At 44.6% G+C, this 15,987-nt stretch overlaps 1 protein-coding gene across 5 annotated transcripts in view; it reads right to left on the bottom strand.

The window, feature by feature from the left end:
• The window catches only part of LOC125455437 (probetacellulin-like), a 46,323-nt gene that overhangs the window by 20,487 nt on the left and 9,849 nt on the right, over window positions 1-15,987 (bottom strand). For 4 of the 5 annotated variants that reach the window (XR_007248250.2, XR_007248248.2, XM_048537430.2 and 1 more), the window contains exon 2: window positions 7,870-7,971. The exons of the other annotated variant lie outside the window; for it this stretch is intronic. Coding sequence is in view for 2 of the 4 variants with exons in the window: in XM_048537430.2 (XP_048393387.1) it covers window positions 7,870-7,971 (102 nt within the window). In the remaining 2 variants the exon portion in view is untranslated. The remainder of the gene's footprint in view (window positions 1-7,869; window positions 7,972-15,987) is intronic. 5 annotated transcript variants of the gene reach the window in all.

Below are 15,987 nucleotides of genomic sequence, written 5' to 3'. Positions count from 1 at the left end.
AAAGAGAATTTAATAAAGATTTGAAAAGTTAAAAAAGTAACTGTCATGGTTATGAGCAAAGAACACGAGAAGTCAAACAGCTAGCACCAGGGGTATGAATGGCCTCATCTCAACCTTGTGTTTCTCAGACTCAGACCCAAATTCATGGCTTAAATTGAGACATGAATCTTCCAGTGATCAGGGATACGCTCGTGGTATAAACTCACATTGTGTTTTGATACAAGCAATCTGAAGAAGGGTCTAGGCCCGAAACATCAGCTTTCCTGCTCCTCCGCCTGCTGTGTTCATCCAGCTCCACACCTTGTTATCTCACTATGCTTCCAGGCCATGGATTGGCAATTCAATGCAATGGACTGGCAATTCAACCAGGCCCATATTTAAAATGAATAGACTTATTATTCATCACAAATCCTTTCTCCTGTATCATAAAACTCTGCCACTTCTTAACAGCAAACCCAATCAAAGATACAACAGTGACCCAGGTAATGGTGGGGTGGGGGGGGGGGGGGGGGCGGTGGCTGGTTGGAGAGAGGTGTTTGGGTGGGGGGGAGGGGAAACAGGCAGAGAGAAACACAGAGGTGGGGAGAAAGGGGTGGGGGTGGGTCAAGGGGGGGGGGGGGAGAGGGGTCGAGGTGGCCGAGAAATCGAGGGGAAGTGGTTTATGCAAGGGCAAAGTGAGAGGGGGAGACATAGGGAGAGCAAAAATAAGAGAATTAGGGTGAAAGGAAGAAAGCAAGAAAGTAAGCAAGCAAGATCAAGACAGATTTAGCGTGGTATTCAATGAAATTAATCACAGACACGAAAAGATGACTTACTGAGAAGTGCTTACAACTATTAATCAGTGATGCTGACAGTCTCTCTGATCAGTTAGTCAACCATTGGGTAGATAGTCAAAGTGTGGGTGAAGATTAAAGCCAACAATGTGGGATCATTCTATGTACTAGCTATGATATTTCATGGTGAGCTTGCCACCTCACCTTACCCCACACTTCTGCGGCATTCCCCTTAATCACACATAATCTAATACCACAGGTCATGCACTTCAGGTGAGAGGGCCAAAGTTCAAAGGAGATGTGTGGGGCAATTTCTTTTAAAAAACAGAGTGGTGGGAGTCTGGAGCACACTGCCATGGGTGTTGGAGGAGGAAGATATGTTCGGGGCATGTAAGGGACTTTTAGATAAGGACACAAATAAGTAAGGAATGGAGGGATACAGACCAAGGGCAGGCAGAAAGGAGTAGTTTCATTTGATATCATGTTTGGCAGAACCTGGTCGAAGGGCCAATTCCTGTGCTGTACTGTTCAGTATTCTATGACCAACTGTCCCTCCCTAATGGGGAGAGATGGTGATGGTCCTTTTATACACTAATGCTCCATATCATTCCCAGCTTGTGTTCGTGTTGAATCAAATCTCAACCAAGCACTCGGCATCTGAACATGATGGACAGACTGGCTGATGAGATCCTTATCACTTTGAACATGTACGGCAGTGGGTAGCATACTCTCCTCTGAGTCAGAAGGTCATGACTTCCATTCTCACATCAGTGACACAGACAGTGAATCCAAGCCCACCCTCCTGGTGCCAGGCCGGTGGAGTGCTGCACAGTTAAAGATGCAGCTGGTCGGATCAGACAAAAGCCAAAGTCTTGTCTCGCCTCTCACCTCAAGGAGGTGCCCAAACCTTATCCAATGGGAGGGGGACTATGCACTTTCTCCACCCTCCAGTTTGCAGGATGCCCAGTGAGAAATGATCTGGTCAGAGTCGCCAATATCCCACAGAATGACTTGGATGGGGCACAATTCTGTGTCACAAATTGTGCAGTGAATAAATGACTCAGACCCTATTTAAGATATTACCAATAAGGCCAATTGTATACTGTATGCAACTGTAGGAATCCAACGTGTACAGTGACCAGTGAAGGTCAGTGTGCGGTAAATTGTAATTGAGAAGCCCTGGCCAATTTCTGAACTGGGACATAAAGGGGAGGCAGACCCATGACTGACCCATTTCAACAGATGAATTTGCGGCCAGGGTGATGAAAGGTCATTCTGAAATACAGCTGCAGATTCAAAGATAAGAAATGTACGTCTACAGTTTGGAAATACAGCAGGAGGAGCAGGTTAGGTATCATTGCACCAAAAATGCATGGAATCCAACAAAGATATTTGTGAGAACCGGGCCTACAGGGGCTCCCTTGTGCATACATGTTGTCATTAAACATTAACTCAGGAATGGGCGCAGCTGAGTTCAGAAGTTCAGCATTCTGATTTATACAACGCTAGTGGGTCTAGATCACTACGCTATAGTGATGCAGTACAGATGGATCTGGCTTCCTTCAGCGGTACATTGGAGAACGGGTTCATATTAACGTGCAATAAATTGTGACTTTAAGCTCAAAGACAGTTGTAAATTTTGCCTTCACTTCAACTAGTCTGCCTAAAACCCAAAGCACATAGAATCTCAAAATTGGTAAGCACAGGGTGGAGGCCAATCAGCCCATCGTGCCTGCACTCACTCATCATATGAGCATCATTACCCAGTGCCAATCTCCTGCATTGCCCCTGTATAACTGCACACGATTACCATCCAAAGCAAAGCCCAATACCCTCTGGAAGGAGCCTGCCTCCACCAAATCTCCAGGCAGTTCATTCCAGACCCCAATTACTCGCTGTATGGTGAAATTGTTTCTCACGTTAATCTTTGCTTCGTTTGCACATTTTAACCTTGTGCCCCTCACGTTCTTGCTCCTTTTATGGGCAGGAACACAATGGAAGAATCAATTTGTCAGGGATGGCTGTGGGGAGGGTTCCAGGGGGTCAGTGAAGAGTTACACATCAGCATGGCATCAGCCTCTCCGACTGGCTTCTTCACTGCTATTGAGCTTCACCGTCCACACCAAGGACAAAGCTTCTCACAGAAGCTCGAGTTTACAAACAAAAAAGTGAAAAAATAAACTTTTTTTTAAAAATAGCGTCAGTATCCCTCGAGTGAGAGCCAGGCTAGCATCTGATCACCTGGGAGATATCAGCACAACAGCAGAAAATGACCAATGATAATGGGAACTGCAGATGCTGGAGAATCCAAGATAATAAAGTGTGAAGCTGGATGAACACAGCAGGCCAAGTAGCATCTCAGGAGCGCAAAAACTGACGTTTCGGGCCTAGACCCTTCATCAGAGAGGGGGATGGGGTGAGGGTTCTGGAATAAATAGGGAGAGAGGGGGAGGCGGACCGAAGATGGAGAGAAAAGAAGATAGGTGGAGAGGAGAGTATAGGTGGGGAGGTAGGGAGGGGATAGGTCAGTCCAGGGAAGACGGACAGGTCAAGGAGGTGGGATGAGGTTAGTAGGTAGGAGATGGAGGTGCGGCTTGGGGTGGGAGGAAGCGATGGGTGAGAGGAAGAACAGGTTAGGGAGGCAGAGACAGGCTGGACTGGTTTTGGGGCGCAGTGGGTGGAGGGGAAGAGCTGGGCTGGTTGTGTCGTGCAATGGGGGGAGGGGACGAACTGGGCTGGTTTTGGGATGCGGAAGGGGAAGGGGAGATTTTGAAGCTAGTGAAGTCCACATTGATAGCATTAGGCTGCAGGGTTCCCAAGCGGAAGATGATATGTCCATCATGGGCCTCCTGCAGTGCCACAATGACGCCACCCGAAGGATGCAGGAACAGCAACTCATATTCCGCTTGGGAACTCTGCAGCCCAATGGTATCAATATGGACTTCACCAGCTTCAAAATCTCCCCTTCCCCCACCGCATCCCAAAACCAGCCCAGTTCGTCCCCTCCCCCCACTGCACCACACAACCAGCCCAGCTCTTCCCCTCCACCCACTGCATCCCAAAACCAGCCCAGCCTGTCTCTGCCTCCCTAACCTGTTCTTCCTCTCACCCATCCCTTCCCTCCCACCCCAAGCCGCACCTCCATTTCCTACCTACTAACCTCATCCCACCTCCTTGACCTGTCCGTCTTCCCTGGACTGACCTATCCCCTCCCTACCTCCCCACCTATACTCTCCTCTCCACCTATCTTCTTTTCTCTCCATCTTTGGTCCGCCTCCCCCTCACTCCCTATTTATTCCAGAACCCTCACCCCATCCCCCTCTCTGATGAAGGGTCTAAGCCCGAAACGTCAGCTTTTGTGCTCCTGAGATGCTGCTGGGCCTGCTGTGTTCATCCAGCCTCACATTTTATTATCAGAAAATGACCAGCAGCTGGCCCGCACTCAGTTCCCCGTGAACCAGGAGACAAACCGAAGGCAGGAATCTGCCAGCTTTGAAAAGAATGAAAGTCACTTGTGGAGGTTGTTGAAAATTAATTAAAGTCGTAAAAGATTCATAGAAGCCTCAGAACAACTACAAAGCAACAATCTAAGAGTTCAAATAACATCGTAAACACAAGAACAAAGCTTTCTGTGTACTTTGAAGTCTATTTTTGGCATCTAAATACCAAGGTGATGCCATTCTGAGAACGCACATAACTTGAAAACCAGAGCTCAGGACAAAATTTAAAATGTATTCTAAAATCTCAGACTGCTAGATTGGACAGAAGACGAAAAAGGCTGTGGTGGATTTTCTAATCACAAGATTTTACAGCTCAGGTGGAGTCCATTCTACCCATCACACTCACACTGACCCCTGAGATGATGCAGAAGACAGATGGCTCCGTCAAACTCTATGTTATACATTCCCACTCTCTTTTCCACACATTCTCAATTTTTGTCCATTTTCTCACCACTAATCCACATGTGGAAGATTTAGCAGGCACATATTTTATGCAAATTACTGAAAGCAACAATATAGCAATAACCTATGTTTATGTAGCACATTTAAAGTAACAAAATGTCTCAAAATGCTTCTCAGCAGCATGATAACATAAAGTATGAAACCAAACCATTTAAAGGAAGGATTATAAACGCAAAAGATGACAAAGTTAGAAACATGCAATAAGAGACAAATATATATTGGAGAAACACAGGAAGTCTGGTAGTATACGTGGAGAGAAGAACTGAGATAATGCTTCAGGTCTAAGACTTTTATTAGATGGGTCTGAACACTTCTTCGGAAAAATGAAGAAGGGTCCAGACCCGAAACATCAGCTTTCCTGCTCCTCTGGTGCTGCTTGGCCTGCCATGTTCATCCAGCTCCACACCTTGTTATCTCAGATTCTCAAGCATCAGCAGTTCTTACTATCTCTAAGACTTTTCATTGTTGTTCCTTCAGTGTTGCTGGGTCAAAATCTTGGAAGTCCCTCCCTAATGGCATTGTGAGTCAATCTACAGCAAGTAAGAAATAAGAACATTTGGCCCCTCAAACTTGTTCAGGAGGATCACGGCTAATCAGACGTCCCTAAGACCCACTTTCCTGCCCTTTCCCCGTAACCCTCGATTCCCCGACTGATCAAAAATCTATCTCAGCCTTAAATATACACAAGGGCTCTGCCCCCACAGCTTTCTGTGACAAGGAGTTCCAAATACTCTCAACCCTCTGAGGTAAGAAATTTCTCAACTCAGCAACAGTTCAAAGGCGCAGCTCACTACCCCCTTCTCAAGGGCAGCTGAGAATGGGCAATAAATGCCATTGCCAACCAGGGGTGCCCACATCCTCAGCATCAACAAATAAAGAATTTCCATTGTTCAAGAGTTGTTGAGTCTGTTTACGTCAGGATTGAGTAGAGGACTGAGCAGCCTGACATTGGCAATTAGACAAGGTACAGATGTAGAGTTCTCCTCTAGAGGTTGGTGTCTGTGTGTGTATCAGGGGAGGGGCAGGGCTAAGGGTTCTAAATCAGACCCACCATCCATCCACAGGTTCCACTGGTACTCAGATCGTTCCACAGTTTTCCAGACGGTAGAATTGGGATTTATGACTGGAAGCTTCAGAGCTGCTCGTGCAAAGCCAGCACATTTACATAACCATGCACTCACACAGAAATCAGTAATTCTGACAATCTCAGAATGTATATTATAAATAACAGTGCAGGTAAGGAGAAAAGAGCTGTGTCAAATTCAATGTCCAGAAACAGGCCAGGTTGGAGTGTCTGCTTCACATAAACCTCCGCCCAACATCTCCTTCCATTCCTTTCTCAATTTTTTATTTTAAAAAGCAATTGCTCCTTAAAATCCATTCTCCACAACCACTCCTTTTCCCCACTCTCTAGGTAGAGGGTTTCTCCTGAATTCCTGTTGCTTTCTTCAATGATTATCTTATTTTTAATAATTGGTAGTAATTCATTCACTGGATGAGGGTCACCAGCGCTTAGTGCCCATTCCTAATTGCCTAGAACTAAGAGTCAACCACGTTGCTGTGGGTCTGGAGTCACGTGTAGGCCAGACCAGGTAAGGGTGGCAGATTTCCTTCCCTGAAGAACATTAGTGAATCAGATGGGTTTTTCCCCCAATGTTCACAGTCATCACGAGACTCTTAATTCCAGATGGGTATTGAATTTAAATTCCCCTATCTGTCGTGGCAGGATTTGAACCCAGGTCCCCAGAACATTACCCAATTGTGGATTACCAGCCCAGTGATAATACCACAAGGCCATCACCAGCTCTGACAACCCCCCTACCTTCTAATTTAGTGATCCTCGTATGGCCTGGAGGAAGTTTTGTGGCACAGAGTGTAGAATTGCTACTTCTAAACCAGACACTCCAGCTTTGAATCCAACTCCAGGATATATTGGTCAATAATGTCAATATGTAGGGTGTCCACCCGTGAATGTTTCTGGTTACCCCTCAGGCAGGCAGGGAGGAGGCAGGAGTTCCTTGTTCAGAGGGGGCAATGGCAAGCCATGCTGACACCTTTCCAAGAGAAATCATGGACCAGTGGCTGGAGGTTCACGGAACACAGCACATCAATGCTGTGTTAAGGTGTGATACCTGAAGGAGGGGAGTATAGAGGAAGAGAGAGAAAGAAAAAGAACTCACTCCCTAAGGACATTGTGGGTTAATCTACAGCAGCTCACCCCAACCCTCTCAAGGGGCAACTAGGGACAGGTAATAAATATTGGACCCAGCCAGCGATACACACACCCCACAAAGTGGGAAAATTAATAAAATAAAGAGCAGAGATCTAGTCTTCATCACAGAAAGGGAATGTCTTCTCTGTGACTGCCTCACTGAACTCCATCACCAAAAGAGTCAAATATTTGAGTAACAATTACAAGACAGCAATTCTAGAGATGATCATAATCTCAAAAAAGGTTTGAGCAGGAGATTCCAAAACACGTTTTCCATTTTTGGCATGTCTGATCTGAGTGATGTCAGTGTTGCATCAGTAGGTTTCCATTGGCAGTTTTAGAAATCAAGTGAACCAGGTTAGGATTAGTCCATGTCAAAGGCAGTCTTCCAGTCATCTCAAATTTGCATGGGGAAAAATATTGCATTTTTATAGCACCTTTCACATCTTCGGGTCACTCCACAGCACTGCTAGCAGGAAAAGTAGGCGCAAGAGGAGACCATTTAGCCTTCTAGCCTGGTGCAAAATGCAATTAGTTTGTAATTTATCTGTGTCCTAACTTTATCCAGTCATCTTGGTTCTGTTACCCTTAACAAATGTACAATAAAATCCCAGCAATCTCGGTTTTGATATACATGTTTCACTTCCACGCTCCACAGTGATCTGGGAGACAGAGTTCCTGATTTCCACCTCTCATTGTGTGAGGAAGTGCTTTCTGACATCATTCAAACCCCACACCCCTGAGCTCATAGTTCCTCTCAATCTATCCCATTAACCCCCGAAATTAGGGCCTCAACTAGATATCCCTATAAAACATCCGAACTCGAGGGATTTAGGAACATCCTTATGGTCTTGTGTGATGTGAACAGATCATACACATTAACACCATGGGATTATTAATACCACAGACTGTGCTCTCATACCTGTGCAGTTCATTTGCCTTCCAGATGCACATAAATGTTTCTCTGCTTCTATTGTTAGAGTAGAATTCACATCAGAAGCCGTTTGGTTGCACCATGCCCAACCTAAACAAGTTAAAAACAGGCTTTAGTTTTCAGCTCCAAACAAATCTTCATGTTTGGGTAAGATTGCAAGGCAGGTTCAGCTGAGAACTAGTTCATTCAGCCCAACTGATCCACGCCAGTTTTGATTGCTTCGCATGAGGGTCTTTCTTCAAATTATTAGCAAAGCCCTCACCATTGCTTTTGGCCCCACTACAAACTGCATTCCCTAGCCACTGGCCCCATCCTTCTCCTGGGAACTGTCCAAAGCTGAATCACGTTTTTCCAGTGTCAGCGACCCTGGAATGAATATTTTAGCCACCTATCAGCATCATTACCAACACTGCCTGCTTCACCTCAGGCTAGCTGTCTGACTCTGCGCCTACCTCAGATCATCCGCTGGGGAAAACTTATTCATGTTCTAGTTACCTCTCGTCTCGACTATTCTAAAGACAGTTAGCTGCCTTCCCATGTCTGAACCCTTTCTAAACTTGAGGCTGTCTAATTGCAGTGGTCGCTGTTATAATTCTGGCAAAGACGCACAATCAAATTTTAATTTCCATCAGCTCATTCTTATTCCTGAGACCTTTAAATGGATTAAAATTTTTTTTAAAAAAAATGAGAAAACATAGACCTGCGATGGTCACCTGAAGACAGACTGACACAAGAGGTATGGAATAATTAAAACCATTTGTGCTGAAATGACCATTTTTACCTAAAGGTATCAAAATCAGGCAGCTGAGTCAGTGTCAAGAAATTTGCAACTCCTGCATAAATTCACATGTATCTCATCATTTCACATACTGGGAGATGAAATGCTCACTAGCTTTGAAAGACAAACAACAAGGCTACACACCAGAACTTACACTGAATTATATTTCAACAGCAGAGCAGAGAGAAGGAAAAATGAATTTGTGACAACAACAGCGGGAATTCTCTCTCTCTGCCAGTTCCTCTCATCGTCTTGGAATACAGTGCCTGATAAAAAAGCAAAGCGGGTCTTCTGAAGAAGGGTCTAGGCTGGAACATCAGCTTTCCTGCTCCTCTGGTGCTGCCTGGCCTGCTGTGTTCATCCAGCTCCACACTTTGTTATCTCAAACACTTTAATGGAGGTGTGATAGCCACTTGCTTAAAAAGCAATTTCTATATAAATTTGTTGTGATGGGCTGAGAGGTGGTTAAAAAGATGGGAGCTAGCTCCCCCTTCTCATCTGCTTACAACACCACAGGTGATGCAGTTCCGTTCACATATTAGATCACTGTAAATTGATCTCACTTGATGCCTGGTCTCTCAACATCAACTCAATTTTGAAATTCTCATTTTCAACTCCTTCCATGACCAATCCTTATTGGCGTAATCTCTAGCAGTCCCTAGATCTCCGTATGCCCTGTCTGGCCTCTTGAATTTAACAGATAGTCACTGTCCCCATCATTAGCAGCTGAGCCTTCAGCTGCCTGAACTCCAAGTTCTGGAACACCCTATCTATATCTCTTAGTCTCTCTTTCAAAGATGCTTCTTAACACGTAACTCTTTGTCCAAACTGTTGGCCATTTGTTTTAATATCCCTTGTGGTTTGCACCACAGCCCACATGAGAGGTTGTTTGGCACATTTGGTTCTGTTGAAACGTGCTATAAATTAAACCCACAGTTGTTTCAACATTAAATCTGCCCTATCAGAGACATTTGCAGACTCAGAGTCACAATGGCATCGAACGGGCCAATCAAGTCTGCTTCCTTTAATTCATTCCTCCACAAACCCTACCCTGCCTATTTCCAGGCCTTGGTCATACTTATCAACTGTCAAATATCTAACTCCCCCCAGTTCTGGCATAAGATCAAAGCTGAAACATTAATCACATCACTTTCTCTTTCACTCCCTACAGGTCTGTCGACTGTTCTCACTCTCGAAGGTACTTGGTGTCACAGCCAAATATCAGTATTGATTCATACCATCAGAGATAACCTTTAATGCATTGGACATAGTGGGTCTACTCTACTTAATGTCAACACTATGACTCAATGAATAATAATTAGAAACAAACACAGAATGCTGGAGAAACTCAGCAGGTCTGGCAGCATCCACAGACAGAGAAACAGAGTTAACATTTCAAGTCTGGTATAGCTGTTCTTCTGAACTGGAGTAATTGCACATGAAACATTAACTGTTTTTCTTCTCTCTCTATAGATGCTGCCAGACCCACCAAGTTTCTCCAGCATTCTCTGTGTTTCCAGCATCTGCAGTATTTTGCAATTATTCCTACAGAATTGAAGCAAGACTTCACTTTTCCAACACTCATATCCACTTACCAATCAAGAATCTATTTCTGCCTTAAAGACACTCGATGACTTGCTATTGCTTGTGAGCGCATCACTGGCAAGATCAAGTGAGTTTTGAAGTTAAATTTTTGCTTAATTGGAAGCCAACATCAGTCAGCGTGTGCAGGGCTGACCGGTGAACTGTACAATAAAAAATTAGGAAATTGAATAGCAGAGTTTTGGATAAGTATGAATTTATTTGTTCTGGGTTACAAAGCTTGTGTACTTCAAAGTCATACATTTAGTTAGGACTGTCACTGGAGAGAGGACACCTTGTTCCAATCTTCCTTCATGAATATTCCTCTACATCCTCTTGCTGTGATAGCTCTCAAAATGAGAAGTCTCCCATTATCAATAACACTTCCTCAAGAAATCAAGTTTCTATCTTAAACATTCACTGCATATGTAACAATATATTTTGACAAACAAATTAAATTACTAAGATAACAGTGTGGAGCTGGAAGAACATAGCAGGCCAGGCAGCAGAGGAGCAGGAAAGCTGACGTTTCGGGTCAGGACCCTGCCTGGCCTGCTGTGTTCCTCCAGCTCCACACAGGGTTATCTCTGACTCCAGCACCTGCAGTTCTTACTATCTCTAATTTAAATTACTATTTTGAGAAACAAATCCATTACGATGTAAGTGACCAGATGAAATGACAGAACCTGCTTTTGAAAGGTGATCCAGTTGCTAAGTGGTAATTGGAACATCTTTGCTTTAACTGCACGTTGCATTTGGCACACCATCCAAATCCACAAACAATCACTTGTGAGACTGACTCATTCTAAAATCAGCCACAAGGGTCACCAATGACTAACTTCCAAAGTAGCCTAGCAAACCTCTTCTTTCAGGTCAAACTGCTCCAAAGAACAGCAAGAGGAGAGAGACAGAGAGAGAGAGAGAGAATGATACCTTGTTTTTAAAGGTGTTTGGTAGTTAGACACAACGGATTGTTATGCTGGGCTGTTTCAGACGATAGTTCAGAGCCAACCACATTGCTGTGGGTCTGGAGTCACATGTAGGCCAGACCAGGTACGGATGGCAGTTTCCTTCCCTAAAGGAAATTAGTGAGCCAGATGGGATTTTCCTGACAATCGACAACTCATGGATTCATGGTATTCATTAGATTCTTAATTCCAGATTTTGATTGAATTCTAATTCCACCATCTGCCCCGGCAGGATTCAAACCCAGGACCGCAGAACATTATCTGGGTTTCTAGGTTAACAGTCCAGCAATAAAACCACTAGGCCATTCCCTGGATGAGTAATGTTTGATATAAGAGGAGGCCTGGGTGGAGTGTGAAGGCCAGTCAGGTGTATTTGAACCGGGTGAATGCAGATAGAGTCTGGGCGGTCTTGCCAAGCCCTCTTCATTAGATATTATCTAACTAACATGCCCAAACATATCACAGTACACCTCTGAAGCAGGTGGGACTTGAACGCATGCCTAACTCAGAGGGAGGGACACTACCACTGTGTCACAACAGCCCTAGACTTCCCCATTGTCATCACGTGCCAAAGTTAGGACAGCAGTTGGACCGGCTCATGTTGCAAGCAGCCTGACTCAGTGATGTTTCAAAACATACACATCGGCTAACATCCAAAACTGCTTCAACATCATCGCTAGCCAACGACTAACAACACAGTCAGCAGCAAGGTACCCTAGGAGCTCTCAACACTGACTCCACATCCCTGAGGTCTCATGGCATCAGATCGAACATGGACAAGGAAACTTACTCTCGAGAAACCAGCTCTATCACTCAACTCAATCGTGGCTGATCTCATCTCACGGTGGAACAGGCTTGAGGAGTTCCTAAGATTGCTCCATATTATCTCCTAACTCCTTCGCTCATCAGCAATCTATCAACTTCTGCCTTAAAGACATTCAAAGGTTCTGCTTTCCCCACCTTTTGAGGAACAGAGTACCAAAAACTCAAGACTTTGAGAAAAATGTGGTCCTCATCTGTCTAAGAACAAGAGGTTACCTATTTAAAACTGTGCTTCCTGGTTCAAGATTCTCCCATAAGAGAGAACACCTCCTCCACATCTGTCAAGACACCTCAGGGTCTTCTATGTTTTAACCAAGTCACCTCTTACTCCTCTACAGTCCAGCAGATGCAACATTTCCTCATTACCTGCCCTTTCTAGCTACTGTCAGGAATAGAAACAGAAAGTGCTGGAGAAACTCAACAGTTCTGTGCAGAGAGAAACAGAGTTCATATTTCAATGAGTCTTCTTCAGAACTGACAGGGCTGGAATCTGTTTTGTTTTGCTGTTAATAAAGGGGAAGAAGGGGGAACATGTGGAAAAGATTGTGAGGGTTCCCAGAGTAAAATACAAAGTGAGTATTAATGGTGGTAAGGGAGAAATTAAGAAACAGAGTAGGCATTAATAGTAGAAAGTAGCACAGATCATCTGAGGGCAAACAAATACACAAAAACTACTGGGTAATCAAAATGGAGGTCAGTGCTCACCGTCTGAAGTTGTTGAACTCGATATTAAGCCCAGAAGGTTTTGAAGAACCGAAATGGAAAAGTGAGGTTCTTTCCAATTGTGTTAGGCTTTGTTAGAGTTCTACAGCAAGCTTAGGACAGAGTTGATAGCACAGGAAGACAAAATGTGCCTTCATCAGCATCTGAAGAGCTGAATTCCTGAGATTAGGTGACAGTGACTGCCCTTGGCATTGAAACAGCAAGTGGCTGAATATGGTATCAAGGAGCTCAAAGCAAAACTAGAGTCAATGGGAATCAGGAGGAACAGTCTCCACTGGTTAGAATCATACCATTAGTTATTTTAGCATCTTGCATCCTTTGCACATGCACAGCAGTTGGTACGGCAACTGCAGTGCCCAAGACCACAGGAAATTACAGAGAGATGTGAACGCAGCCCAGTGTATCACACAGACCAGTCTGCCATCCATCGACTCCATCTGTACTTCCCACTGCCTCAGCAGAGCAACCAACATAACGACAGAAGTACAAGCAAGCGAGGAGGGGGTGTTACCCTTTGGTAAGGGAGGACATGACAAGTGTTTAGAGAGAATATTGTTGACAGGTCATCAAATGAGGCCATATGGTTAGAACCTAGACACAAGAAGGGAGTGGTCACTCTGTTGGGATTGTATTACAGGCCCACAAATAGCCAACAGGTAGCAGAGAAGCAGACATGTTAGAGAGATTGCAGATACCTGTAGTAATAATAGAGCAGTATTGCTTAGGGATTTTAACTTCCCCTGTATTGACATGGCCACCCAGACAACGTGGAATTTGTCAAATGTGTCCAAGAAAGTTTCTTAAATCAATTCGTAGAGGGCCCTACCCGGGAGGGTGCAACACTGGACCTCCTCTTAGGAAACGAAGCTGAAGTGTCAGTCAGAAAGCACTTTGGCTCCAGTGACCATAACTCTCTGAGTTTTAACATATTTATGGAGAATCATAGGGCAGGTCCACGGGTTAAGGTGCTGAACAGGAGCAGGGCCAAATTTGGGGACATTGGGCAAGATCTAGCAGAGGTCGACTGGGCGAGTCTACTCGAAGGAAACGGAACGACTGGCAAATGGGAGGCTTTTAAAACTGGGATATCTAGAGTCCAGGGACAGTTTGACCCCGTTAGGGTGAAGGGAAAAGGTGGCAGGTTCAGGGATCTCTGGCTGACGAGGCTCTGGTCAGGAAAAAGAACGTGACATACACTGGGTTTAAGCTAATGGGCTCAAGCGAATCCCTAGATGACTATAAAAAGTTTAGGAGCACAGTTAAGAGAGAAATCAGAAGAGCAAAAAGAGGGTACGAGATGGATCTGGCAGATAAGGTTAAAGATAATCCCAAGAAGTTCTATAGCTGTATTATGCATGAAAGGGAGGCTAGGGAGAGAATAGGTCCCCTTAAAGATCAGCATAGCCGTCTGTGTTGACTGAGGAGAGAATAATGGATGCTAAGGAAATAAGGGAAACAAGTGGGAATGTTTTGGGCCGCGTACGTATTACTAGAGAGTTGGTGTTTGCAGCCTTAGATCGTGTTAAAGGTGGATAAATTCCCTGGGCCTGATCAAGTCCATCATCTGATGATGTGGGAGGCTAAGGACGAAAGTACAGAGACTCTTGCAGAGATTTTTACTTCATCTTTAGCCACTGGTGAAGTTCTGGAAGACTGGAGGGTGGCTAACATTGTTCCATTGTTTAAGAAAGGTAGCAAAGACAAGCCAGGGAACTACAGGCCAGTGAGCCTGACATCAGTGGTAAGCAAGTTATTGGAGAGGATACTGAGGGACAGATTCAGCCAACGTTTGGATAGTCAAGGTCTGATTAGGGATAGTCAGCATGGATTTGTGCACAGAAGTCATGACTGACAAATCGTTTTGAGTTTTTTGAAAAGGTAACCAAGAGGATAGATGAAGATAGGGCAGTGGAAGTTGTCTATATGGACTTTATTAAGTTAGGTTAGTCATGAAATTTTGGTTGCATGGGATCCAGGGAGAGCTGGTTAATTGAATTCAAAATAAGCTCAATGGTAGGAAGCAGAGGGTGATGGTTGAAGGTTGTTTCTCAGATTGGAGGCCTGTACCACAGGGATCAGTGATGGGGCCTTTGTTACTTGTTATTTACATAAATGACCTGGATGTAAACGTACAAGGCATGGTTAGTAAGTTTGTGGATGATACAAAGTTAGGAGGTATCATTGACAGTGAAGAAGGTTATCAAAAATTACAGAGGCATCTTGACCAGATGGGTAAGTGAGCTGAGGATAGGCAAATGTAATTCAATACAGGTAAGTGTGAGGTGTCGCACTTTGGAAAGTCAAACCCAGGTAGGACTTATACAGTAAATGGTGAGGTCCTGGGCAGTGTCGTGGAACATAAGAAGGACCTAGAAGTACAAGTACATAGTTCGCTGAAAGCGGTGTCACAGGTGGACAGGGTGGTGAAGAAGGCATTTAGCATGCTGGATTTCATTGGTTGAGGCATTGAGTATAGGAGTTGGGACATTATGTTACAGTTGTATAAATCATTGGTGAGACCGCACTTGGAGTATTGTGTAGAGTTTTGGCCACCCCGTTATAGGAAAGGCATTGTTAAACTGAAAAGTGTACAAAGAAGATTTATGAGGATGTTGCCAGGACAAACAGGCCTGAGTTACAGGGAGAGGTTGGCCAGAGTGGGATGTCATTCCTTGTAACATAGGAGAATGAGGGGTGACCGTATTGAGGCATATAAAATCATGAGGGGCAGGGATAGGATGAATGTGAATAGTATTCTTCCCAGGGATGGGGAATTGAAAACCAGAGGGCATAGGTTTAACGCGAGAGAGGATAGAGTTAAGAAGTACGTGAGGGGTTACATTTTCACGTAGAGAGTGACGTGTATATGGAATGCATTGCCAGAGAAAGTGGTTGAGGCAGGTACAATGGCAACATTTAAAAAACCATTTGGACAGGTACATGGATGGGAAGGGTCCAGAGGGATATGGACCAAATGCAGGCAATGGGAACTAGCTGAGCGGGCACTATGGTCAGCCTTGACCAGTTTGGGCCAAAGGGCCTGTTTCCAGTCTGTATTACTCTGTGGCTCTATAATCAGAGACCCCTCCCAGTTATACTCTCTACCACCTTTTCCATCCTGCAGAAGATGTAACTGCAGCTTTTTCCCCTCTTTTTATTAACAGACCTCTCATACGAGAGTTGATTTTTCTCTGGGCCCTCTCTATAGCTGTAACACAATATTCTGCACTTTGT

Source organism: Stegostoma tigrinum, chromosome 1, assembly GCF_030684315.1.
Source record: "Stegostoma tigrinum isolate sSteTig4 chromosome 1, sSteTig4.hap1, whole genome shotgun sequence".
NCBI classification, from domain to species: Eukaryota; Metazoa; Chordata; class Chondrichthyes; order Orectolobiformes; family Stegostomatidae; genus Stegostoma; species Stegostoma tigrinum.
This window is presented reverse-complemented; position numbering and strand designations above follow the sequence as displayed.